Raw genomic sequence first — 27,844 nt, 5'->3', positions numbered from 1 at the left:
GATTTCTTTTAAAGAAATCAATACTTTTATTCAACAAGGATTCATTAAATTGGTCAAAAGCACATTGTTACAAAATACTTCTTTTTCAAATAAATGCTGTTCTTTTGAACATTCTATTAATCAAAGAAGCCTGAAAAAAATCATGGTTAAAGATATTAAGCAGCACAACTGTTTTCAGCTTTGATAATAAGAAATGTTTCTTGAAATGTTTATTCTCTTCTTGTGTTAGAATGACTCCTGAAGGAATTCATATATTTATTCAGCAAGTGCCAGTAAAGACATTTCTAATGTTACAAAAGATTTGCTGTTCTTCTGAACTTTCTATTCATCAAATAATTGAATGGGGAAAAGTATTAGGGTTTCCTTAAAATAGCACAACTGTTTTCAACATTGATAATAATAGGAAATGTTTTTTGAGCATCAATTCAGCATATTAGAATGATTTCTGAATGTGGCACTGAAGACTGTAATGATGCTGAAAATTCAGCTTTGCATCACAGGAATAAATGTAACGTTTATTAAAATAGAAAAAAGTTATTTTACATGCTTTCACAATATTACTGATTTTACGGTATTTTTTGGTCAATTTAATGCATCCTTGATAAGCTCAAGATACTTTCAAAATCTTACCAACCTTAAACTTTTGAACGGTGTATGATTAAAAATGATATATGAATAAAATATTATTGCAGTAAATAACATCATTGTCTCCGCCAGCAATACTTTTACACCTCATTGATGTCATGCGCCAAGTTGGAGCGTTCATACATGACATCAATGTTTGTGGATGGGGCGGGGCCCCAGCTCAGTTCACACTTCACAGGGGCCATCAAGATTTGCGGTACACAGCAGGTAGAAGTCAATTCACCAACTGCCGGTCGATTTTAAGCAAAGTAGACGTCGTGCTGACAGGCTGTATTTAAGTTCCAAGAAAAAGAACCAATTGCACCTCAGCTTCTGCATACAACGTGAAGTGGTATATGACAATATTCACATTTTCCAGTGGCTTGCCAACAATATTCTTCACAAAAGAACAGTCCATTCTGTGGCATGGCACTTCACATTTTTAACATCTCTCTTTGAAGATTCAAGAAGATGTATCGTATAATGGCATGCTTTTGATATGAAGTGGCAGCATTTAACCGAAGGAAAGCGAAGAGATCTGGCTGAAAAATGATGACAGAGTATCAAAGCAGATAGAGCACTTAAGACTCAACTCTAACTGAGAGCCTCTTACTGCTCTCATCAGATGAACCATGATCTAGATATGACATTTCTGCCTGCTGCCCCTCATAAAAAAGTTTTTCACACAAAACTCTGCAACTGTGACACACAGCTTGGCGGCCTATCTCCAAAGATAATTGAAAGAGTTTACGAGGTTCGAAAACTAGCCTTGCTTGGGCGGTTTAGAGAACTCATTTCTGAGTGGCAATTTACAGTTGATTTGCGGACACTTAAGAAAGGTATAGAGGGGTCTGTCTTATCCTAAAGTTGTGTGGCCTGAGGCCTGTCTGTTTTAATCTGCAGATTGAGGTTCTGATAGCTCTATGTGTGTCTGATTGCTCTCGGTTTCCCTGAGGGCAACTGCCCTCGCCCAAGCTGTATCCTCCTGCTCTTGATTGGCTAGTTCCCCCCCCCCCCCATCCCCCATCCCCCATCCCCCATCCCCCATCATTGTTCAAGCACCCTATTTTGATCATACCAATTGACTGAGAGAGAAAATAAAGAAGGTATCTGCAAGGTAAAAACTACTAGCTGTTTTTTTTTTTTTTTTTCTTCAAGTAAACCTGTGAAATTGAAGTGTGTGTTAATGATTTTTCATTTTTAAAGAAATGCAAGAAATTTAACTTTTCCCAGCATTCTGCTTTAATAACAGGCACTGAGAGCAGCTCTGGGACAGTTTTTAGTTTTGATTCACATTGTTAAATATATTTAATGTAAAAATAAATAAAACAGTTCATAACTTTAAAACATTTCCAGAGATGCATGATATCTTATTTATTCATCTAAAGGACGCAGTAAGACTGCCAGCTGCACACTGAAAAATAGATAACTCTGCCAATAACGGCATATTATCTCAGCTTTAACGTGATGAAAAAAAAAGATATATATATATATATATATATATATATATATATATATAAAAGCAAAAGATTGCAAAAGACTGTACTGTATAAACACTCTATATTTGTTATGTTATAAAACATTGTGAAAAGCCGCAGAGAGGCAACTGGCTGTGAATGAACAACAGATTTCAGTAGCTCTGAATGGAGTCAAGGTACACTATTCAATGCACTAGCCAATCCTACAGTATAATTCTGCATAACGCTGGATTGTATAGGAACGAAGCACAAAAGGAACCATTAAAGGGTTAGTTCACCCAAAAATGAAAATTCTGTCAGTAATTACTCACCCTCATGTTGTTCCAACCTCGTAAGGCTTTTGTTCATCTTCAGAACACATATTAAGATATTTTTGATGAAATCTGAGAGCTGGCTCACTCCTTCATTGGCTGCTAGGTAATCGATATCTGCCATCCCAGAAAAGTTAGTAAAGACATCGTTAAAATAAATTTTCATTTTTGGGTGAACTAACCCTTTAAGCACCACGTCTAGAAATTGTCAAAAGGCATAATATGAAAAAAAGTGTAAAAAGATTTCATGGTTAGATCACACCAAAATATAAATTTTCAGCCAAAATTGTAAGCGATGCGTGTGGTGCTAATCTAACACTGCCCACACCTTCAAAAGCACTATACCTTCAGAGAAGTGTGCTGGTGGTGCATCATGCTGCGAGACTGAGGACTTGGAATCTTGTTGAAATAAAGAGAACAATGGATTGTGCAAAATGGAGAAAAATACAATGAGACGACATATTTCACTCTGCTAAAATAAATTTGTGAGAGCGTATTTCAGCAGGACAAACAAAAGGCTAAATTAACACTGGAGAGGCTTAAGAACAAACAAAAATTCAGTGTTGAAATGGACCAATCAAAGCCCTGATCTCACTCCAGTTGAGATTATGTCACGCTACTTGAAAATTGCAGAGCACCAGCACCATTCAAATAGTTTGAACAAGCAAATCTGTCCGTAAGAAAGATTGAAATAGCTCTTGAACTGCGTGCACGCAGCTGTCATTGGCTGCAAAAGTATCTTTTAAATGTGCGTTTTTATAAAATATTAAACAGCAAAGTTCCTTCAAAGTTGTTTTTAGCATTCAACAATGTTGTAATTTATACTGTATACTGAGGACTTCTGCAGAGCACTGTATATAAACAGAAAGCGGGCGAGCGAGCGAGAGGGAGCAATAGAAAGGAGAGGTTTGTGTGTGTGTGTGTGTGTGTGTGTGTGTATGAGTATTTTGACAGAATCAACATTTCAAAGCGGAGCATAGTCATCCCAAGGTCAGTTCAAAGCAAATAAAAGGCACACTCAGCAATGTGAAGATATGTGCATGCACTTCAGCATTCACTCCTGCATGGGCAAAAATGAATAAATAAATAAATAAAAATAATAATTAAGGGCCAAGCCAACAATGCCGAAATATTTAGAGGTCTTTTAATGGTCTTAATCAGTTTAATTACAAATCACTGGTTAGGAAATGAGCAATAATTGCACAAATACTGTAGATAAAATAACTTGGCACAGAATAGACTTCCCCAACTTGCAGACAGTTTTTTTTTTTTACAGGAGGAAGAGTCAGTGTTGTTCCACTCAATGTTGATGGCTTCAAACAGTTCATAGTTGAAAAATATAAAATATTCAGAGACTAAATATTCACTATATAGGTTCAAATCTGGACTCTGACCAGGCCAAGACATGAGCATTGTTCCCAAGCCACTTCTTGGCTGTCTTTGCAATTTGGGCAGGAGCATTGTCTTTTGGAAAATAACATAATTCCTTTTTAGATAACACCCTTTCAAATGTGGGAAACAAGCCAAGTTGTGAATTTGCTTAAATTATGCAAATTTTCTGACCAATAATTTCTGACAATTAAAAGCCAAGTGTTTAGCCATTTTAGGCTTGGCCCTCCCCACCCCCCCCATTAAACATACACAAGCCACAGAATCAACACTCAACCCAGGGCTCAGCTTAGAGGACAAACCCCCGCAAATGTTAACATGCGACTTGAAAACAGAAGTCTTCACCAGACAGCTCTGCATTTGGCCGGCATTAGACTTGCCTGATTGTGAATACAGATCCAAGACCTGCTCTTTAAAGTTATTGATCAGAACACCATTATAGAGACCTTAAAGGCTTAGCTCTGCATATCGCTCTTATTATTTTGTTATTATAACATCTTCTAATAATATTAGCCTATGCGAGTTGAAAACTCATCCCGGATCACAGATGTTTTCGTAACATTTCCAAATCCGCCTTTCCCTTGGTTTAAAGTGCCATTGCTTGCTTGCTTGCATAATTACCCTGGCTCTTTTAATGAGTTTTCTACTGGCTTGAAGAGGTAATTGGATTTTTCTTGAAGCAATCTTGTTAAATGCATAAAATCGTATATTTAATTTAGAGAGGAAATCGATGGCGTAGTGAGTGTCGTTGGCAGCGCTCTTGCCGTAGTGGACATGCAACGAGCGCCGCTGAGGAGAAGCCGGCAATATATTAACACACACACTAACATCTCGTTACTGTAATGAAAGCTGTAAATCCAAAGCGTGAGCTTTATAAGTGTTTCATGGGAACCGTATAAGCAAGATTCGGCTATATTCTGTTGTGTTAAGGAGACTTTATTAATGCTGTTAATTTTCTAAATGGACCGCAATTTTTCACGGAACGCCCGAAGCCGTCATATTGCAGTCAAGCAAGAACAGACAATTCTAATCAATATTGCTGAGCTCTGTCTCTGACATTTGTATCTGTCAAACTGATTTAAAATCTGAGAGGGCATCGAGTTGGAAAGCTGAGGTGGCTTGACTCACAGGCTGCAAACACCTCGCAAGTGGTGATTCGCATGAAGATGACGTGCTGCTGATAGCTGTGCTCTTTCAGTTCCAAGTTCAACTGAGTCCGGGCACCTTAAAAGAACCCAAGAAACCATTTGATTTTGCTTTTGGGTGGTCTAGTGTAAACCTAAATAATGACAAAATTCAGGTTTAAAATTAGCATCTGTCAAATTTGCATCTTTATTAAATAATGAGGTTCTCAGAGACATATATATCTCATGCATCTGTGACCTTTGTATCTTCAGTATGTTTTAAGGATTATGTCGTGGCTGGCGATTCATTCTCTGATACCTGTACATGACATTCTTCAAAAAAAAAAAAAAAAAAAAAAAAAAACTGTATAGGCTACTACACTGTATTCTGACATGAACTGGTTCATGGCTGACATAACTTAAGTCCATAGTGTTCCGGAAGTAAAACCCCATTCATTTTTTCCATAGGGGAACTGATATGAACAGTAACTTATAAAGACAGACCTACTGTGATCTTCAAGATTGTTAATTGATGGTATATGCTTTTGTTGCCAATCACCCAAATTATTTCACTTTATTTTTGAAATAATCGTGTTCAGCGATTACCCATGATTCTGAAGTAGGGACAGATGTTTTCTTGCATTATTATAATTTTATTTTTTTAACGAGTGTAACAGCTTATCGAAAAAGAAAAACTATAGGACGGGACTTTTGTTCTATGTTCTATGCATCGGTTGTTGATTGGATTTTGAGATATGGGCATTACACTCAAAAATAGATGCAGATGTATGCAAGCTTGCATAAGTGTGTTTAAGCAGATTGGATAAGTTTGGACGTTTTAACCAGAAGCTGCATTTACGCATGTCATTTTGATAATTTTTTTTTATTTATTTTTTTATTAAACATACAAATTGTCCGATTTTCAGATAGCCTACTTTTTCGCTTCAAATCAAAGTTTTTAATGTTTTAATTCACCCCATAGCTGGCTGGTTTGATTCATGGCTTATAACTCTTAAACAAATACTTTCCTTATGGAAAAAATACATCCAGAATTAGGGCCACTGAAGAAATGGCAGAGCACTGTTGCACTCTGTTGGCTACAGGAAGAGAGCATCTCCGTCTATATGCCCCTCACAAACATCCTGTTTTGTAAGAAAAACATCACAGAAAGAAATTTGGTCGAAAAATGGTCAAGACATTTAATGGTATAAATGCCATTTCAGAACTGTTTTTTAAATGACCTCAATCAACGGAAGGGAATGTAATAACTAATTTTATGGTATTACAATCATTTTACAAGTCATATTAATTCTAGGTAATCAGTTATTGGACTGAAGCTGTCATTATCACACTTTTCAATCACTTAGAAGCTGAGCAGCTGAAATGACCTCGCACTGTACTCACATTGAAACAATATATATTATTTAATTAGAAATGATGCATATAAATTGTAGTGGTTTCCTTAAAAAACATGCCTCTGTACATCAGGTCTTTGAGAAGAAGCTGTTGAATTGATTGTCAGCCATACTGATGCTAAGCCTTCTGCTGGGTTCAGAAAGGAAAGGCCACTTAGACAAGCAGACATTCACTCTCAGTCTCAGTCAGTTAATGGAAATGAATGTGAAGTCATTAAGTAAAGACATGACTCAATGTGAAGTAAATAAAAAAGAAACAGAAGACAGGACAAGCTTTCTATTCCGAGCTGTTCTTATACTTTTTCTGAATAAATTATGAAGGTCTGCTAGAGATCTTGAAGAAGTAAATGAATGATTCTTCTTTTTAAAAAAAAGGACCAGTTTGTTTTATAAGCCACTTGTAACAAGCCCAGCATTCCTCTCAAGTGTCTTATGAGATCATTTCCTAATAACGTCCATAATCCCAAAGCAAACAGTGACCAGCTTGTAAAAGTAAAGTAAATAGAATCAAACTCATGAAAAGAAAAAGCGACATTGATTTTCAGTCCCTTTGATATATGTGTTATAGAGTCTGATATCTGTAAAGAGAACAATGATGGGGTGACCCTATCCTCCTTTGTTTGCATTATCTGCTCGCTGCAGTGACTTGCTTAATTAAAACTGTATTTATTATTACTTAGTGCCAAGTCAAACGAGATTTCAATTGCCCTTTTAGTTTTCATTTAGTGAGCCAGTTAACAAATAATTACATTTGCTTTCTGATAGCAGCTTCCCTCTAATGATCACAGACAGTATTCTCAGTCTTTATTACCCTTAGTCAGATAAACAAACAAAATGACAAGTTATCACTTGCGTTGAAAGCCAAATCCATTATCGACGGCGTAACATGATCACTTTATAATCATACAGACTGGGCAAGACACAAAATATCCCATATAATTCAAATCAAACTTGTATCTCAGATTTTGACAGGCACAACCACAGTTGATAATGAGCACGCAAACAAACTGACAAATTAAAAGCGTGTATAATTTGGACACTTAGATTCAATCTCCAAACGCCATCTGAAAAACAGTTTACAGCATCTTTTTGAGTGCCAGAAGTTGTTGGGGAAGAAACTAAAATGGAACATGTTTCATGACTCAGAACAGATCACAGCTATCTCACACTGTGATAGCGCAGGCCAGGCTGCAACAGGCGTTCGTGGAAAGACTGCCATCCTAACACGTCAAGCTGTGTACGAGTCCGACAGCGAGACTAGGCTCATTGGAGAGATCTAACTAGCCCGGGCGAGACAATTTATAGGCTAAGCTTCACGTCCGACCGTGTTGTCGCACACCCAGTCTGCCCGTGCTTAGACGCTTGATCGTATTTCTGGATGTATGCTTGTGTTCACTAACTGAATCATCAATCTCCTCTTTCGGAGGCTAATTTAGCTGAGGCCTTTTAAACGCTCTGACAAGCTTCGTGTCATTTATCAAACTCGAAGCCCTGTTGGTTCTCTCCGCTAGCCTTGATTACATATCATGTCTGTGTGCAAACCAGCCTGTTCCACAAACAAAAGCAGCCAATTCAGCAGCAAGATCTCCACATCAAAACATGCACTGCCGGGATGTCCGAATGAATGAAAGCAGTCATCAGGAAATGGCCACACTGTGTGCTGCAATTTGTGTGCTTTATTACAAAAATCTGTACAAAATGTCTTCCCAGTTTTAGAATGTGTTACTGTCATTTCATATCATTACAATTTAAAACCATGATAATAACCTGTCGGACAATAGCTAAACATTGAATATACTGTAGTAGTAAGGTCTGTGTTGTCCGTATGTTATACACCGTTTCACAAGTCGCCAGATATTATTTAGGATAATGTCTTTACATTCTTTTTTTTCCCTTACACTTTGCAACTCAGACTCATATAAACACCAGGCCTGCTTTAAAACAAACAGCTCTCACAAGATATTCAGCAAGAACCACAGCAAAAAAAGAAAGAAAAAAAAAAACCTGTACACGGGACAGCATAGAGCACTACAAAAACATTTTGCCGCTTAGAGTTTCTCCACTGAGACTGAGGTTTTCAAGAAAGGAATAGGCTTAATACAAAAGACTCCCCTTCAAACGTTCGCTGTCGTAAGGGTTCTCTCTACAAACTTACAAAATAACATCTCAAAATAACTCAGGTTGACAGCATCAACTGAAAGGCAAGTACTATACATTTTCAATGATTAAATCCACTCTGGCCTGTCCTGCTTGATACATCAAAGTCTATTCACTACGAGTTTGACTTGTATTTTGGTCGGCGTTTCTGCAGGATACTTCAGAAGTTGTGATAGCGATACGCCTCGGCCCAAATTTTCTCATGGAACTAAGGCCTGATAACAGACGTGAAGTTATGCATAACGGATATTTTACAAAGCAACAGCTGCAGATCCTCACTAGGCAATGCGTTCGGAAAAGATACCGTGTTCTCGATTGCTGAATTCATATTGATTTTTTTTTTTTTGAAGAACCTATGAGTCATAGAAACATCTGATAGAACAAAAACATTGATCTTTTGAGCATCGCTGCTATATGGCTAGCAGGATCGCACTGTCCTCATTTATAACCATGGGGAGAGCACTTCAAATGTCTCTTAGAAACAATTGGTATTCCTGGACCAGCTCGCATGGCGCAGCGGTCCACCGTCCATTATTCTCTTGGGCCTGAAGATCGCTCTTTGGGCGCTTGCAACCACATCCCAAGTCCAGACTTGGCATCTAACTGTAATTTAAATAGAAGTGCTTCCGAATCGAATCTCCACAGTCTATTCGTTATCAAAACTGCTGCTCTCTGCAGATAAATCTCCCCCCTTCGCATTGAATGTTCCTTTTTTTTTGCTCTCCTCCTCTGTCAAGCATCAATGAGTCAGTGGTATTCTCTTGAGCATTGTTCATTTCCATTATTCCCTTGATTGAGCAGACCTTGGCAGTAATTTTAATCCCGGCTAGGAGGAGAATATATTGCTGCTGTCGCCGTGACCATACAGGTCGGCTAGCTTCCTGAAGCGAGGTCCCCAGTCGCTCAGATAGTCATAGTTCTGCTCCGAGTCTGTGCTAAGGGAGTCCAGGGAGCTGAGGGAATCAGCCACAGAGCCGCTGCCCTCGAAAGCATACGTCTGCAGGGAGTCATAGGGAGGTGCTGAAGGATCAACGTCAGCGTCCTTCAGGCGGTCCCATATAAACTCCCGGAAGATCCCGTTGTCGGGAGTGATTTTGTAAGGGGGAGGGCGGGAGCAGTAAAGGGTGGGCACTTCCGGGGTGACGTCTCGGCGGGCTTTGCTGTCCCTCACTACGTTGAGGTTTCGCAGTGCCACCATGTCAAATGCCTCTGTGTCTTCCTCACCTCCACCTTCATCGTCGTAGCGCACAATGTTCTCCCGCACATCCCGGTCTTCATCCAGGATCAGAGGTTCCTTCTTCCGCCTCCTCATTGTCACAATCAGCAGCACCAGAACTGGAAACCCAAGACAGAAAAATCATATGGTGTTAGTACAAGCAAACCAGAAACAGAACAGAAACCAGATTTGTAAAAAAAAAAATAAATAATAATTAATTCATTTTTATTTATTCAGCAAGGAAACATTACATTTGTCAAGTGACAGTAAAGACAGTCATAATGTAACAAAGGATTTGCTGTTCTTTTGAACTTTCTATTAATCATGGTTTCCCCCAAAAATATTAAGCGGAACAACATTCAACATTGATAATAATAAGAAAATGTTTCGTGAGCAGCAAATTAGCATATCATAATGCTGAAGAATCATGTGACACAGAAGACTGGAGTAATGATGCTGAAAATTCAGCTTTGCCATCAAGGAATAAATTACATTTTAAAATAGAACACAGTTAATTTAAATTGGAATAATATTTCACAGTATTACTGTTTTTTGTTTTTTTTTACTGTATTTTTGACCAAATAAATGCAGCCTTTGTGAGCATAAGAGGAAAAGAATGATTACAGACAGCAAACTTTTGAATAGTAATGTACACTATTTGCATACTGTCAAGAAATATACAACATTATTAAAAGCATATAGTAATAATAATAATATAATGTATACTATTTTGTGTGTATATGTATGTACAGCATGTATATGTATGTGTTTGTGTAAATATACATATGATATTAAATGTTGTTTAACATACTATTAGGTAATATAATAACTTGCATGTTGTTTACTGACTAGTATACTTGCATATAGTTTAATAACTTATGCATATAGCCTACATTAATAGTTTGTTATTATTATTAATTATTGTATTAATTGATATAGTTTAAAACCTTAAATACTATATCACGAGGGTAACTTATTTGCATTTAATTCATTTCATTACATTTATTTATTTTCCTTTTTAATAATAGAGACATTAAGAGTGGAGTCTTAAAAGAAGATGGATTCGAACAAGTCACAAGTTGTTCAAATCCATCGATTAGAAAAAAAAAGAAAAAAAAATCAAGGCCCCTTCTCTGACATCTTAAGTATATTTATTCATAATTCTGTTTCCACCAGACTACTGGGGCGCAAATAGCTGCACAGTGCTGTTTACACTTTGTGCAAATAGTCATTACGATTAAACTATTTGCTAACAATGTGAACAAGAAACTCCTTTTATATGAGAGTAGTGTTTAATAAATTACTTCATTACAGATTCATGTCCACAGTAAACAACAATTCCATGAAAAATCAAGCACCAAGTAAGATTTAGATGCACCCAAGCTTTTTTTAAAATAAAAGGAAGAAGAAGAAGAAGAAGAAGAAGAAGAAGAAGAAGAAGAAGAAGAAGAAGAAGAAGAAGAAGAAGAAGAAGAAGAAGAAGAAGAAGAAGAAGAAGAAAACACACGTTATGTTTTCATGTTTTATGGGGACTTTCCATAGACACAATGATTTTTATACTGTACAAACTGTATATTCTATCCCCTTACACTAACCATACCCATCACAGAAAACTTTATGCATTTTTAGATTTTCAAATAACATCACTTAGTATGTTTTCTAAGCCGTTTTCAGCATAGGGACCAACAATGTCCCCACAAGAAGCATTATTTTGGATACTGCCATCTTCGTGGGGACATTTTGTCCCCATAATACAGGGTTTTCAAACACACACACACACACCTTCAAATCTCAAGCAGTCCATTTACCTTCGGTGAAAGATTAGCAAAGACATAAGAGGTGTACAATCAGATCAGAATCTCGACCTTAACTGTATCTCAAAAATATGACACCGGACCAAAATATTACTCTCTCATTGTTTTACACCCTATAGAACAATTCTGCCTCATGGCCTGACACTTTGAGGTACAACATGAAAGATAAGCTGAATTATCTCTGCAGTTCAATTAGGGCAGATCTGGTACATTAGTTTTATCAATAAGTTCATCAGACTGGGCTGTAGTGATTTTAATAATGCTGCTGACAAATCCTGAGCAGGAGGCGTTTCATCATTGGAGGTGCTCCTGGGAGCAGGAGGAACCAAAGGAGTTACAGTCGGATTCAATCTCATCCTGCATGTTTGTTTACAGTGGTTATTAACTGTACAGGCCCTTATCCGCGCACAAAAACACATGCCAGCACTTTTGTCTTCTCACTCTTAGCTCTGTCATGTGTGAATATAAGCAAACCGACAGAGATAAACACATAGATGCACGAAGAGCAAGATTTAGGGCAGGATGTGTTGCTGTAAATATGAGGCTTTAACGGCCACTTGCTTCCTTCCCGCTCCAACACAAGCTGCTTATTCGGGAAAGGCCAGCATTAAATCCTTTTAATGAGTGCAGCCTACTGTATGTGTAAAATAAGACTGGATTATATGTCAGTCAGAAAATATCACCCTGCCCTGAAAGCACAGACCCCGTATACAGCACATCAAAACTATCAACGAATGGCAAGGTTGCACCGTCGCACAAAAGACGTGTCTCTGTGATTCAAACCGGGGATCAAATAATGCACGGAAAAAATATGGCGTGAAAGAGACGGAGAAATTCTGTCATTTTAAAAAGAGAAAAGGGGAAGCGAATTGCAGGAAATAACTAACATAACAAGACACATGCACAAAAAAGTAAAATAAATCCATTTTTGTGGTGTTTGGAATGCAAAAACCAATCCTCCGTGTTGCCGCTCTCAGACCCATGAATGCGAGGGATCTTACAGTATAGCCACAACACAGTCCTCCCACGGGAGTCTATCTCTCTCTCAATGTAGATAGCGCATTTGTGTATTTGGCTGCCGTTACTAAGCTCGAGGGGGAGGGAAGGGAGCAGATAAAGTAGGGAGAGAGAAAGAGGAGGTGTAAGTGGGAGCAGGCTGAAGTGAGAGAGAGAAAGATAGAGTGGAGGGAAAAGGGAGGCAAACGTCTAATGATCCATCCTTCAGGCCTGCCACAGCAAGTGTGAAATATGGTGCCAAAGTCTCATACTTCATCCTCAGGCCTAGTGTCGTTTTGCAGGGGCAGACAAGCTGGGCGAGTGGGCTGGCGAGGCAGCGGCTGCACGAGTGCAGTCATAATCACAGTACACACACTCCAATACAAAAGCAAAGCATTTATCGGTCTGAAATTCAAGAGCAACGGTCTCACAACCATTTATGGTGCCAACAAAGTAAATGCTATATAAAACTGGAGATAAAGGAATAGAAAAATTAAAAATGGGTCATAATTTACTCAACCTATTTTCTTTTTGAAAATCTGTATTTTTTTCTTCTTCTGTGGAACACAAAAGGAGATTTTATGAAAAATATCCAAGCTGCCTTATAATAAAAGCGAATGGTGACCATGGCTCCAAGGCAAGATTTTCAAGAAATAAAAAAATAATAATTTCAGTCTTTTCCTCACACAAAGCTATCAGAAAAAGGCCTTGTATAGAGAAAGAGTCATTTGAAATACTTTTATGGTGATTTTTTTTTTTTTGTCCTTTTCAGAGCTTGACAGATCCCTTAACTTTCGTGAAATGCTAAATATAGACAATTCAATAGAGTATAACAGTAGCAAAGGAGACAAGCTGAAGACCTGGAGTTTGTACCAAAATTTGAGTTTAGTAGAGTGTACATATAGAGAAAATGATGTATGAAATTTTTACACATCTGGAAATCTTTTCTTACTTTCTTATTTAATGTGATCATTGGTTTCAGTAAAAAGCAAAAAGGTTGCTTTGGATATGATTTCTAGGGTGTACTATAGAATATGTAATGCAATTACATATGTATGTGCAATAATGTATTTTTTAGAACTGGGCAATCTACTATAATCTACTAAAATTGTATTTAACTGAAATAAAATATTCAACATTAAAGGTATGGAAAAGAGCAGCTTGGACATCTTCTTTTGCATTCCACAAAAGAAACAGCATGACTTGGATTTGGAACAACATGACGGTTAGTACATTATGAGAATTGTCACTTTTTGGGTGAACTACAGTATCTATAAATAATGTATATATGCATGTCCTATATTAATGCAGTCGTTTTTTGAATATTTTCTAGGACAAAAGCAAATAATTTTATTTCTACATGAAAACAGTTTATTTCTCTATTAAACTCAAAGCATTTCGATTTAAAACAGAAACTTCTATTTTGCTAAAATCTAATTTTGTGTGAAGCATTGTTTTATTAGAGACAATGTGAACCTATTGTTTAACAAACCAATATTAAAAGAGTTCTTTAAAAGACACACAATGTCAGAAAAAACTGTAGAAAAATTTACCTTACCGCCTAAGGTGTACAACAGCTTGTTACTGGGTTAGTACCCTTAAAGAGATAACTGTAGTAATATGTACCCTCCTGGCACTATACATGAAGCTTTTAGGTGAAAATAAGGTACTAAGATCTCTTTGAAAGTCTCTTTAAGGGTTCTGCGCTGAAACGCGCTGTGGTATCCTTAAATCCAGTAAAAAAAATAAAAAAATAAAAAAAAAATTCTGAGAGTGCAGGGTTTGTATTTTTTAATCTATTGTTATGAAGAGTTATATAGATCTAAAGATCTTAAAACTTAACTGTTACAGACTGTGCCCACTTTAAGGCTTGATTTACCCTCTGTGCAGTTTTGACACAAGATGGATGTTCAACGGGAGCAGCAGATCAATTTAACATTATCCTCAATTTGCAGTAATTGGATTGAGAAAACAATCCGTCATCCAGAATCAATTAAACAACAAGTGGGATATTTTGTGGGGGCCTCGTTCTCATCGACCTCTTAAAAATGAGGCAGCGACTACTAGATTATGCACTGCCCTTCATTCTCTCTTTCACTCCCTCCCTCTCTTTCTCTCGGTCTCATGCGTTCCCTTCACATATCTCAACCACTGCCAATAGCCCAGGGCAGTGAAGACTAATCAAGATATACTGGCGATATGCGGATCTATCTGGCTGTTGACATTTATGCCGCTGCCCAACACAAGGTGTTTGTGCTTTATGACACCTGTCTGTCCCTGCGTTTTCACAGCAGTGACATTATCTGCAAAATAAAATATGATTTATTCTGGGTGATGCAAGAGCACAGTGCATCGCCTTAAGGGCCCTCATAAGTATTACTGACTACCGTCCACTTGCACCATCAGAGGCCATAGTGAAGCGCGCCTGGAAGACAAGATGCCCTGCAATCAGTCGAGCAGAAATTGAAAAGGTGATGTCAGTGTTGCGAGTGTGACCTGTGGACATGAATGTATCAGAGCGCCTCGGGCTTACCTGACCTCTCTGTATTCCTCCACCTAAGACTGGAATAATGAGCACATTAAGGTTTCCCTCAGAACAACTAGAACGACACAGCGGCTGTCATCATGTGATATGCGCTACAGAAATCCTTTAGATTACTTTAAGCAAACACTGATAAATAGCAATGTGTTTACAGATCCCTTCTTTTGAAATTTTTTGAACCATTATCAATGCTTGGGCTTGAAAGTGTGAGTAGGAGTAATAGAGAGTTCACCTGAAAATATGTCATCATTAACTCACCCCATGTCGTTCTAAACCTGCATGAGTTTCTTTCTTCCGTGGAATACTAAAGGGATTATTATTTATAGCACAACATCCAAGATGCTCTTTACCATTCAATGGAAGTGAATGGTGACCAACTGTCAAGGTATGACATTCAATCAATTTTTCCTCACACAAAGCTATCATATGGCTTCATCATCTACTTTCATTAAAATATGGCTCCAAAAGTGCGTTTTCGCAGTGATGTGACCCATTTTGGGTTCCCCAAAGAACCGTTCAGCAAACAATTCTTAAAATACCCATTTTTTTTCTTAGTGAGAAGTACATTTTAATAACAAAGAACCTTAATTCCACTATAAAACAATTTAAAAATTCTTTATTTTTAAGAATGTATATCAAAAAGAACAGCGTGAACATTCTTTAAAACATCTCATTTTGTGTTCAACGAAAGCACAAAAGAGTCATGCAGGGGTGAAATAACAATATTTTCATTTCTGGGTGAAAAAATCCTTTAATGGAGAAACTCTTTTGTACTGCATGTTGTTAGATAAAAAAAAGACAAAAGACTCAAAGTTGACATGTCCTTGTGTATCATTCATTGCCTGGCACGGTTTAGTTGTGCGCTGCTTTGAAAACTAAAGCAGCAGCAGCCAAAAAGCTTGTTGATTCATTACTCTGAATAAGATAAAAGCAGAAAAGAAGATTCTTTTCCCTCTGCAGCTCTCCTACTCTGAAGGCATCCTCCTCCGTCTCCTCCTCCCCTCAACCATGAGTGAGCAGTCTTGAGCCCCTTAGGGGCCGGACTCTCTTTGCCAAAAATAACTGCATTGCTCAGATCAGGCAGAGCAGTGGTCTAATCCAACTTGTGTAGTTTGGGAGGAGATGGGGTAGAGGGGTGGCGGCACTGGAGATCCCTACATTCACACGAGACGGCAAACCACAAGAATGACAATATAACATCATTTACAGCTGTATGCTGAGCTCACATTCGGATGATAAATACTTAAAAACAGCGATCAATCAAAACAGTGATGGAGTCTGCTACTGTGCGCCACAAGCTGTGCTGTTTGGTGAAGATGGGATTACTCATTGGTTCCTGTTGAACCTGAGGATGGACAACAACGAGAAGCAAAACATGTCTCATGGTTTCCACAGTAATATTAAGCACAACCGTTTTCAACTTTGATATGAAATGAAATGTTTGAAATGTTTCTTGAGCAGCAGTTCAGCATGTTAGAATGATTTCTGAAGGATCATGTGACACTGAAGACTGGAGTAATGATGCTGAAAATTCAGCTTTGCCATCACAGGAATAAATTGCATTTTCATATATATTAATATTAAAATTTTGTTCAAATAAATGCAGCTTTAGTGAGCATAAGAGTCTTCTTTCAAAAACATTATGTTGTTTTCCATGTTTTAAGCATAAACCTCAATACATTTAGTTAGATTTGTACTGAAAAGAAGAGGAAAAAAAGGAATTTGAATCTGAAACCAAGTCTTAATGTCTCATCCAATTTTGCTTCATCATGATCTTATGTATGGTGCTCGAACAGCAGAGAGTTCTTAGGGAATGTGAAATTGAAACATATTGCACTCAGCTTCACTGCAACATATTATTTCAGATCTACTGTTTAGTTGTAACGTATCTATTCAGATAGAAATGAACTAGTTCATACTTAGATGTAATGGCACAGAAGAGGCGGAACGAGTTTCCATTGTTACGTATTCATAATCTGTGCACTCGGGGGGGAAAAAAGAGAGTACTCAAAAAATGGAAATTACTGAGGTTTGGTTCAAAATGTACACAGACAAATTCCTGTCTTGTCACAATAACAGGGCTCAGACAGAGACAAACATTTGTCAGCAAATAGAGTTGTGGCTGTGTCCATAGACAGATCTCCACATCGCCATCACAGCCAAAGAGACAACCTATCAATGGTATAATCAAGAAATCAATCAAACCATCAGGACTGCATTCACTCCCTCTGTGCAGTCTTCAGGTCGACAAATCAACACAAAGGCACACCAGTCAACCAATCAGACCAAGTGAATGGTACATATGGGGTATAGGTCACTCATCAAACAATCAGCTAATAAGGCTCCAAATAATAAGTAATCATCCAGACCTGCAGCCTCCCTGTAAGAAGGTAAACAAGTCAATTGTGGCCAAGCAGACCTCTCAGCGCATGCCGAGTCCCAACTGTTAGAGCAGTCGTGCCAGCACTTCTAAAGTAACGGCAGCCCAAATGTGTGCTAAATGTCATTACGGGGGAGGTGGAAATGCAAGGAACGCTCTTAAAAAATGATTTGAAAAACAATAACAAAAAATGGGAAAATACCCTTTGATTGGAAGCTGCATTCATAAAGCTCTCTGGCATTTTTACCTTAACATTAGTTTTCTCAACAACATGAAATCAAAATATTTTGAAATCAAATGTTATTCATAAATAATACATAAATAAATAATAAAATGGCCCTGGTCCTTGGACATGATTTATCAAAAAATAAATACAAAATACACTACTGTTCAAATGTTTGGGGTAGGTACAATTTTATAAATGTTAATTGAAAGAGCTCTCTTATGCTAACAAGTAAAAATTGTAATATTGTGCAAAATCATTTAATATATTTATTTTAAAATGTCATTTATTTCTGTGATGGCAAAGCTGTTACTCCAGTCTTCAGTGTCACACGATCCTTCAGAAATCATTCTATACAGCATTTATTTGAAATAAAAATAGTTTGTAACAATGTAAATGTCTTTACTGTCACTTTTGATTAATTTAATGTATCCTTGCTGAACAATGTCTTAAAAAAAAAAGAAACTTACACCAAACATTTGAACAGTAGTGTATTTTCAAAATGTAACTTTCTCAGACTCTGAAACCTTTTCTTCAAATTTCCAGAAGAATATTTTGTTTCACTCTGAAAAAAATGTACATTACAAAAGCTAAATGTTGTTTCATAATAAGCCATTTGTGTACTGAATTGATCATCCCAAACAGCCGGACACAACAACACTGGTTAAATCATTGGCGGGAGTTTGAGGCGGGTCTATATGTTTTTAGACCTATTCAAGAAAGGGAAATGATCGGCAAGAAACAAAGAAAAGCAGCACTTTGTCAGAGTCAGTTTGTTTCATTAAACAGGCTTATTAACCATTGCTTTATGTGCTCAGGAGGTATAAATGTATTTCCTACCAAGCAGGGTGATGATGCAGGCCAGGATGGCGATGAGAGCTCCGGTGCTGAGTCCAGCTGACAGCATGAAGGCCTCTGTGCCACATGACTGGGGCGTCCCATCAGGGTCACAGTCACACACTCTAATAGACAGCGTGTTAGTGCTGCTGAGGGCAGGGGACCCGCTGTCCACTATCAACACTGGCAGCCGATACATAGCCTGCTCCCTCCTCTGAAAACCACTCCGCTTAGTTAGAACAGAAGCGGTATTGTCTGCAGAGAGTGAAATGTGAAAAGTGAAAAAATGACTCCTATGAATAGATAAAACGAAACCTTTTCTGTCTTAGAAATAAGAGCTGAGACTCAAGGATTCGCTATAAACTGTCTTAATGAAATGACGCACCTTTATTGTCTCGAAGGGTGAAGTTCATGTTCCCAGCTGTCTCTGCAGTGAGGGAGAAGAAGAAGCGATGCCCGCTGGGTGGTTCATCTTTATCCACTGCACTTACTGTTTCAATGACCTAAGACAGTGTTGAAGAAGGAGCAAAGAACAGGAAGATGAATACCGCTGTTATTGCCTCACTACAGACAAAATCATCCACAGCTCTCTCGCTCAAAACACTGCATTGTCACAATAACAATGAATGTTTCAGATTACAGATAAACCTGAATATTTCATGAATGGACTTATTTAATTGATGAGTTGATTAATTAGTAAAAAAAAATTAATTAAAATATTTCCTCAGTAAGGCACCATAAGGAAGATAATTTCAGACACTACATTTTTGTGGTCAATTAATCAAGTCAATTAATTATGTAATGAATTAAGTCAATGTATATTTTGTTTCCATATAACTGAACAAACACTGTAAAAAGTGGATACAATGTGGCTTCTTCAAACAGTCATATCTAACTGGCCTGACCATTATTGTATTTGTTGATGTAACATAACGTAATCAAACTGAATCCATCAAATGATCTAATATTTTTGAGCTTCATAAAAAGTTTATTTAGATGCCACTCTATGAATATTTCAGGTTCAATTGCGATACTATTTTTAACAGTATAAACCTATCACTCAGCATCTATCGCCATGAGAGCCACATATTAAGACAATTAATAGTTAATCTTTTAAATATTAACCTCAAGAGCCATTTTTAACACATTTCTTTACAGAATTAATGGTAACACTTTACGATAAGGTTTCATTAGTTAACAAAAATTAGCAAATACAGTAACATGTATTGCTCATGTTAGTTAATAAATTAACTAATGTTAACAAATGAAACCTTATTGTAAAGTGTTACCAAATTAATTAACTAATATAACATGTTAAATCAGCAGCTCTTTTTCATGTAACACCACACAACAAATTTCAGCCATCAGCTGAATTCAAGGTGGTGAACTTGGAAGAAACAAATACACAATTCACAAGTTTAAATCACACTGAAAACAACATCAGGAGGATAATCGAAGCCAGTAAGCTATCTGTGAGAGATGGCGCTCATACGGTATCCAGGGATTTAGCAAAGTAGAGGGCCATCCCAGTCTAAATCTGGACCGAAACCCCTCTAAAGCTGGGCAAAGTGCTGCGTTTTAGAGATGAATATCAGGGTGACCCATCAGGTGGTACGCTAAGAAGATTCTCCTGACACACTGTTGTGGCCTAATCTGTGGGCTTTGGCTGGGTTAAATACTGTGCACAGCTCTTCCCTTGTGTCAGGCTGGAGTCAGCACAAACTCAATCTGCTTGAAAAATCTCCTAAAACCTCACACACAGGCCGATTGCAGCGGAGCTGCGGCTAACAGACTCTTCTGTATCTTTTCCTTGTTCGTCCGAGGAATATGACCTTGTGCTAACCTTGAGTTTTCAGCACTTTAATTCTCCACTCATTTATTTTTATTTAAGACCCCTTCCCCACATTTACGCTAAGTGAGTATTTGGCAATGGGAACTCTGACAGATTTATTATTTATCTGTAAATATTTTTAAAACGTTGCACTATTAAAATCCTGCATAAATGACACAAGCAGCACAGGATGTTCCCTCAGCACCAAGCGCTGATTACAGTAAACTGTGACAAATTTAATTTCAGATAGTCCATTAAGGCGAATGCAAAGTGTATTGATAAAATCATTGATGCAACGGGTTCATTCAAAATGAATAAGAACATCTTGCCAAGGCAGAACAGCTTAAACAAAACCTGATTTTGCATTTGACCAAGGAGAAAAGTCAATACATTTTTTTTTAGGAATAATACTGCAGAAACACAAAATAGCTCTTGTATAGCCAAGAAGTGCATATACAGAATGAAAATAAAATGGGTGATTTAAGCTCCTTTCACAGTACATGTAAAAATGGCTGGAGGGCAAGGAATCTCCCCTGTGCCACCTGGTTTTAAAGAGGGGTAAAAGTGGTAAGAACGCCCGTGAAGAGTTAGCAGTCACAAGCGCTTTAAAACACCAGTCCGTCACCCTGCCACTGCAGACCGACCGTGTCTCTGAGGCATAAAGAAACAAGACAGAATATAGACGACCTTAAAGAGATAAAAAAAAAAAAATACTCACTCCTCATAATCTAATCTGCTAAATCACCTGTAACAAATCATCTGGCTCATTTAGAGACCGAAGCTTCAATTCATATTAAGCTTCTATTAAATTCAAAAAGGCATATTAGGAACAAAAGAGAAACCAAGGGCACAGAGAAAGGAGCTTTGCGCTGGGAAGCGAAGGTGAAGACATACGTTTGGTGCATGTGACCCCATTAAAAGCACTTGTTGGATGGGGATCTGGGGACCCTTTTCAACAAGCCATCTGTTTTAGCCTCGAATGCAATGATGGGGAATATTCCCTCTCGTATCACATACATTGGAAATGGGTGATTATGATCACCTTTATCTAGATTTTTCATGCATTTTTCAAATTTTTGAATTTTTTAGAGGCCAAGTTTTCATTGTTAATAGAACTGATTGTCAACAATGATGACAAACAAAAATGTTGTCAACAAAAATGTGCTAATTAAACAATATTGCTGATGAAAATAAGATATTAACAATGTACTAACAATGTACTAACAATGTTTTCAAAATGAAAAATAAATAAATAAATAAAGATTTAAATAATCCAGTCACCAATAATTCAAACTAACTTCTGGTTTTAAAGAAGGAAAGACTAGAGCCTGGCTTGCATAATTTTTTAATGTCTTGCAGTGAGCGTTTTATTTTTTTATGACGATGTATCAAGATAAAAACAGTGCAAATGAATCTGCATTCTGGTTTGTTACATTGCACTACTATAGTTCATTTTTAACACAAGAACACATCTTACGTCTGAGCGGAATCAAACGATCACAAAACCAGCCTAATCATACAGGACTTCGACTGGTCATTCAGACATCCCTCATTTTAAAATAATGTACTTTTTCCACAATCTAGCTCTCTGAGTACATAAGAAAAAAGTGAAAGAATTAAATGTGCACTCAAACCTGGTTTCATTTGCTGATGAACCTGGCATGAAACCTGGCAACAGCATTACCATACAACTATATGCAACACTTCATTCTTCCTCCAGGCAATTCTGAATTTAAATTCAAGCGCTCCATATTGTTTCTTTCAGAGGGGCTGGCTTCTTGATGGAGCAGGTGTGAAGCTCTAAATTTACAAATGTGCAGATGAGGTGTACGAAAACAATAAAGTGGAGATACACTCAAAGATAATTTAACAGCAAGCGCGAAAGCTGGCTGAAAAAGAGCCTATTTCACCACAGACGCAAGTAGAAAAACAGCATTTGCGACTATTTTGCAAGGCACTGAAGTGACAAAGAATGTAAAAGTGCCATCACTGTTTGTTGATGATACTGTCCTTCATGGAAAACATTCTGTCTGATCAAAATTCTTCATCTAACAGCTCCAGAATGCCTCATTCAAAGGCTTTGACTTTCAGATTTGGTCTCCAAAAGCACTCCAGGATGTCTGAGAGCCTCTGTTCTGCAGGTACAGCGTTTTAAGGGCCGTGATAAGGACAGAGTCCTCGTGCCAAGAATCACAGGAGAGATCCGTGCAATCAAGACAGCATTTGACTATCACTGCTGCATCGCTCAAGTGCTCCCATGGCTGAAGATATGGAAGTGAACATGAATCACAGGGGAAACTAAATCATTATGAAAACACACAGACGCTTTCATCTCTACTCAGAGAAAGAGAGACCGTTCTACTGTTCCTCGGAGAGGCAGGAAAGTAATTTAGCCTCTAATATGAGAGAGAGCTCTGAAAGTTAGAAGTGATAGAAGTCTGAGGTGTCCAAAACACATGGAGAGTGTTCTTGGGGGACTTAGGTAATGCGTTTCAAGGCTACGATAGCATTTGTGAAAAGAGCCCACCAGCACCTTTTCATTTAGGCAAAACAAACACAGTTCGCTGTGACTCTGGGACACAAGCAGGCCAGGACTAATTGTTATGGCCCAGACAATCATGCCACTACAGGGGATTGTATCTCATGCTCAGTAAACCCTGTAGCCTTGTTCTGTTCTCTCTTTGTTTTGAGAGCTCTTGTGGGAGGGATTATTTTTTCTTAAGAAAAAGAAAAACATCCTTCAGTATTCTTTCACTACTCCCAAAAGAACTGATCAGATCAAGTCAATTTCTGATACACTAATAAAAAACAACATCGTAATTAAATAAGTAAGAATTTCAGACACCTCTTCAAATGCTTGACCATTAACTCTCCTCTAAATATACACCATCTTTCTGAGATTTAAATGAAACAATTACAATTACTAAGTGGGGTTTCTATGGAAGCTTGCTTTTTTTCGACTATTTATATATAGGAAAGGTGCCTCTAGTTGATTGTAGAATCAGTCTTGTTTTCACTACTGGTGTTGGTCCTCTGACATTACCCAGCGCTTTTCTAGATCAATGGTGAATCAAGTCACAAAATCTGTCAGTGGCTTTTATCATTCCCATTTGGACAGAACAAAGGTCCAGAATGTTTTCTCCATGCATTTAGTATGTGGCATTCGTAATGCCCTTTATACCACATTTATCTTAGTAATGATGTTCTGACAAACATAGGAATATGAATGTGACAGAGAATGTGTTTGAATCAGGGCATGTTGCTGACTCGAAAAAAGAGGAATCCGTTGGTTTGCTTGTGTTTGTGTTCAGCAATTGCCTGCAGCAGGACCTCACATTTGGCTACTTGACAATGCCACGCTCCCCAACAAACCAATTTCATGCCACAGTCACCTCTGTCTCATTTGCATCAGTGTAAAGCTTTTTCTGCATGAGCGCACAATGTTTTGATCCCCTGATTAGAGTGATCTGCAGCAGAAAGTCACTAGAATCCTGTTGTTATCATTTTGTCCATCTGTGGCTCTCGCTGTTCTTTACTGGCTACTGATCAGCACTAAGGTCCAGATTCTTTCTGGTTAAGTTATATAAAAAATATAAACTAATGAAAAGCAATAATTTTGAGTTGCTTTCTTCTGTTGAACACAAAAGAAGATTTTTTTAAAGAATGTTGGTAACCAGACAGTTGACGGAACCCATTGACTTCCACAGTAGGAAAAAAAATACTACGGATGTCAATGGATGCCATCAACTGTTTGATTACCAACATTCTTCAAAATATCTTTTTTTGTGTTCAACAGAATTAAAAAAGAAACTCAATCAGGTATGGAACAACATGAGGGTGAATAAATGATTACAGAATTTTCATTTTTGGGTGAACTATTCCTTTAAGCTGCACTGCAATGCAGCACATAATCTCTTTTCTCATTTATTAGTTGCTTCCAACAGTAATAGTGCACAATTAATTTGTGTAGTATCAGAGAAGATTTCTTTGTTTAATTGCACTATACGAGTATTGAAATCACATTTGATATGAAAGCCTTTCTGTTGAAGAATCAAGAGCCACAATACCTGTCCTGGACCAACGTTTTCACACAGGAAAGTCTCATACTCTATGGCAAAGACTGGTGCATTGTCATTAATGTCCATCACTGTGATCAGTGCCACTCCTTTCCCCACCTGCGACGGATCCACTGAAATCACAGAGAAAAATATGCATGCATGAACAGGCTAACAGATGAAAAAACATGAGGACAACAACACATTTATTTCAATATGTTTCATTTATTTAAATGGGTTACATTTCTTAATGGGTCGCATTTATTTAAATATGTGCCTTGCCATCTTTCTGGCCATAGTCACCATTAGTTTATTCACAGGGGGCTTTAAATCATCATTATGAAAATAGCCTACTTCACAAAAAAAGTGTTGTAAAAATAAAAAAAGGCTAAAATGAATAGTATAAAAAAAACATTAAGTATAATTATGTATGTAAATTCATTATGTATCAGTGCATAATAAAGGTAGAGAAGAGATTGTGAGGGGATCCTGAAGCAGTTGTCACACGAGTGTGCCAAGTAGCCATTTAGCTACACTTATGTTGAGATTGACGGGATGAGATGAACATTCTCCTCCTGAACTTTCTTTTAAAGGCTCCACTTAAATATTCCCATTGATGTTCTTACAAGCGATTGCAAATGTAGTTCTCCTACTGCGGCTGCCTAAACTTTGTTCACTTGGCCCATTTTATCCAGAGAAACAAACATTTATATTTGAAGCTGAGTTACATTAACAATTTGACCCTTTGTATACAGAGGTACAAAAGAGACAAAGCCGCACTGAGGAGTATATCTTATCTTAAGACATGATAGTCACTGCGATTTATGCAATACAGCAAACTGAAATAGGGATTAGCTGCTGGGTTTTTTTGTTGCTCACTTCTCCCATGAGTGCTATAAAAAAAGACTCCAGGAAATTTACTGCTGCAATACACGCAATAGAATTTTATGTGAGTTTGAATCAAATATGAGCTGTCAAAATATACAGGCCAGTTGCAACATCATCCCATTTATCAGCAATCGGATCCAAAACAGCAGACGTAAAGGGCCTTTTCTGGTACGGCTCGGGTACATACATGAATGGTTTGAACGTTAAGCCCTGTGCACATCTGAGTCAAGTTTTCATTCTACTTTTAGCAAATAAGGTGATACTTTCAACCATCAGGCATGCTGCACTTGGCAATCAACAAATTAACAGACTGCACAAGGGCGTTGGGTTATTTTTGTTGTGTAACTATGAATGTAGATATCCCAAATGGTATTGGCACTTAAGCACAAGCCAATAGCAAACACCTGTTGAGGGCAAACTGCCGCTAGTCAACCAGAACAGACACAGCTGCTAGTATTCTTTGAGCGGGCTGACTGCTGTTTGCTAGTACATACTCACATTCGTTGCATGCTCACAATGCACAACAAAACCAATTTAGAGCATTTCAGTTGTGTGCTAATCAACAAAATCTCCATGCGTTTTTGCAAGCTGTCCTGTATTATGAGATTTCCATAATTTTGGCACCGGTGATGATATTGGGGGGCATCGATGAGGACAAAACGCGGTCATGGTCTTCAGCCAAATGAGTTGATGGAGAGCAAAAATAAATCTATTCTGCAGGTGTGAACACAGCAGCAGTGGGCTGGAAATATGCTGGCTCATTCGGAGTTGATTTCCATTGAAAACACAGTGATTTATTGTACGCAACACACTAGCTTGACTCTTTACGTGGCTAGCAGAATTCAGCCTAACTGTCTAATACAAACGCTGCTCTGGTTTAGGGAAAACGCATATCCCAACAAAACCACGCTAGTAAATATATGACTCATGCCTCCCACTATCTTCAGCCCAAGATATATAGATCCCATCTGCCTCCGTCCTGTACACACCTGCAGGAAACATGCTGAGTTGCACGCGGGAAGAGAGAAACGGTGTACGGTTTGAGCTAATTCATTTATTAATTTGACTTTTTAGAGGATGAGGGATCTACCATGAATTAAATCCAGGCAGACTGCCATCGCTGCATACGTATCGTAGCTGGCTTTACAATGCTCTAAACAATAAAACGGGTGATAAGTTACCTCAGCGCCGATGGCACGGACAGTGGCTGTTAAGCACATTGTCGTGGCGGTGACTATAATGTCACAACTGACACCCCTGGACAGGCTCATAATTCGCCATATTAAGTGCAGTCACATGTAATAGAGCCACACTTTTTTGACCAATGAATTTCCATGATTTTTTCATGACCTTCTCAGTCATTTGTGATTACTTGATAAGGACTGTTTTGAGAAATAAATTTAGAATAATTCCTGAGCTTATGTCAGGTAACAATGTAAACTAATAGCAAGTATGTATTGATATTAAAAGTGTGGTCAATCCCGATAAGCCAATGATTATTTTCATGTTATGGCAAATAACTGAAAAATGTCTGATAAGTCAGTCAACTAAACTAGCTAAAATCATTACGTCGTTATTCATTACAGTCGTTACAGTAACTTACTGTTTTTAAAGATTAACATTGCCATCGTCTAAAGTGAAAAATGGAAATCCTATGCTGGAAAAAGTCATTTTTCAGCTTAAATTATTTTTATTTTATATGCTGATGCACCAAATCATTATAAAATTATTAATTTTTTTTTTTCTATATCGCAATAAACTTTGCAGAAAAACTAAATATCACAATGTCCCTGGTAATAATTATCAGAATAAACAGTTCTGTAATATAGTCAATTCTCCTAAATGAAGGCTGTTTGCGGTAACTGACGTAGAATATTGCACATTAACATAGATTGTGTGGTCACATTTATAGTAATTTTACAAGAACTTCAAAGAGATTCTTGCATACGAAGCAACTTTATCCTGAATGTCCCTTTCAAATATGATTGCCATTAGAATCTAAAATATCCATTTTCCAAAATCCAAAATTTTCAAGGCCATTAACACCTTACCAAACTATGACAAAGGACTTTGAGGCTACCTTTTGGTAGCTAGCAAGCCTCTGTCTCATTCTTACAGACAAATAGAAGAGGACATTTCAATCTTCTCTGCCAAAACCCATTTCAGAGACAGTGGGTGCCTCTGACAATGACTGATTGTCTATGAGGGTAAACCAGCAAACTTTGGTTAAGTGTGTCCACATTTATGGATATGGGTTAAAAATGTAACCACATGATGGATATTATTCCCCTCCATCACTCAAGTCAATATGGTTATGGCTGTCTGTGCGAAGACTGCAGGGGATCTGCGAAAACAGATGCACTTGAGTGAAGGTCATGGTGGGAATCAGCATCAAAAGTTAGGTGGGAGAGGAAGCTGCAGTTCAGCCCATTGGCTACAATCAGGACAAGACTCAATCAAACTACACGGATTCTGGAGGTGCCAATGGACAGCGGTCAACTCAGTGGCGCAGCATCTGTTCCCTTCCTGACCAGAGTGCACTCGCATAGATTAAACGCTTATGC

The 27,844-nt window shown here is 37.8% G+C and overlaps 1 protein-coding gene across 1 annotated transcript in view; it reads right to left on the bottom strand.

Moving 5' to 3' along the window:
- Positions 1 to 8,106: 8,106 nt before the first annotated feature.
- Positions 8,107 to 27,844, bottom strand: part of cdh7a (cadherin 7a) — a 50,999-nt gene continuing 31,261 nt past the window's right edge. The window contains exons 9-12 of the mRNA XM_079877032.1: positions 24,405 to 24,526; positions 18,892 to 19,009; positions 18,510 to 18,761; positions 8,107 to 9,833 (exon numbers count right to left, since the gene is read on the bottom strand). Of these exons, the coding sequence (XP_079733158.1) occupies positions 9,325 to 9,833; positions 18,510 to 18,761; positions 18,892 to 19,009; positions 24,405 to 24,526 (1,001 nt within the window). The 3' untranslated portion in view covers positions 8,107 to 9,324. The remainder of the gene's footprint in view (positions 9,834 to 18,509; positions 18,762 to 18,891; positions 19,010 to 24,404; positions 24,527 to 27,844) is intronic.

Source organism: Squalius cephalus (genome assembly GCF_949319135.1).
Source record: "Squalius cephalus genome assembly, chromosome: 7".
Taxonomy (NCBI): Eukaryota; Metazoa; Chordata; class Actinopteri; order Cypriniformes; family Leuciscidae; genus Squalius; species Squalius cephalus.
This window is presented reverse-complemented; position numbering and strand designations above follow the sequence as displayed.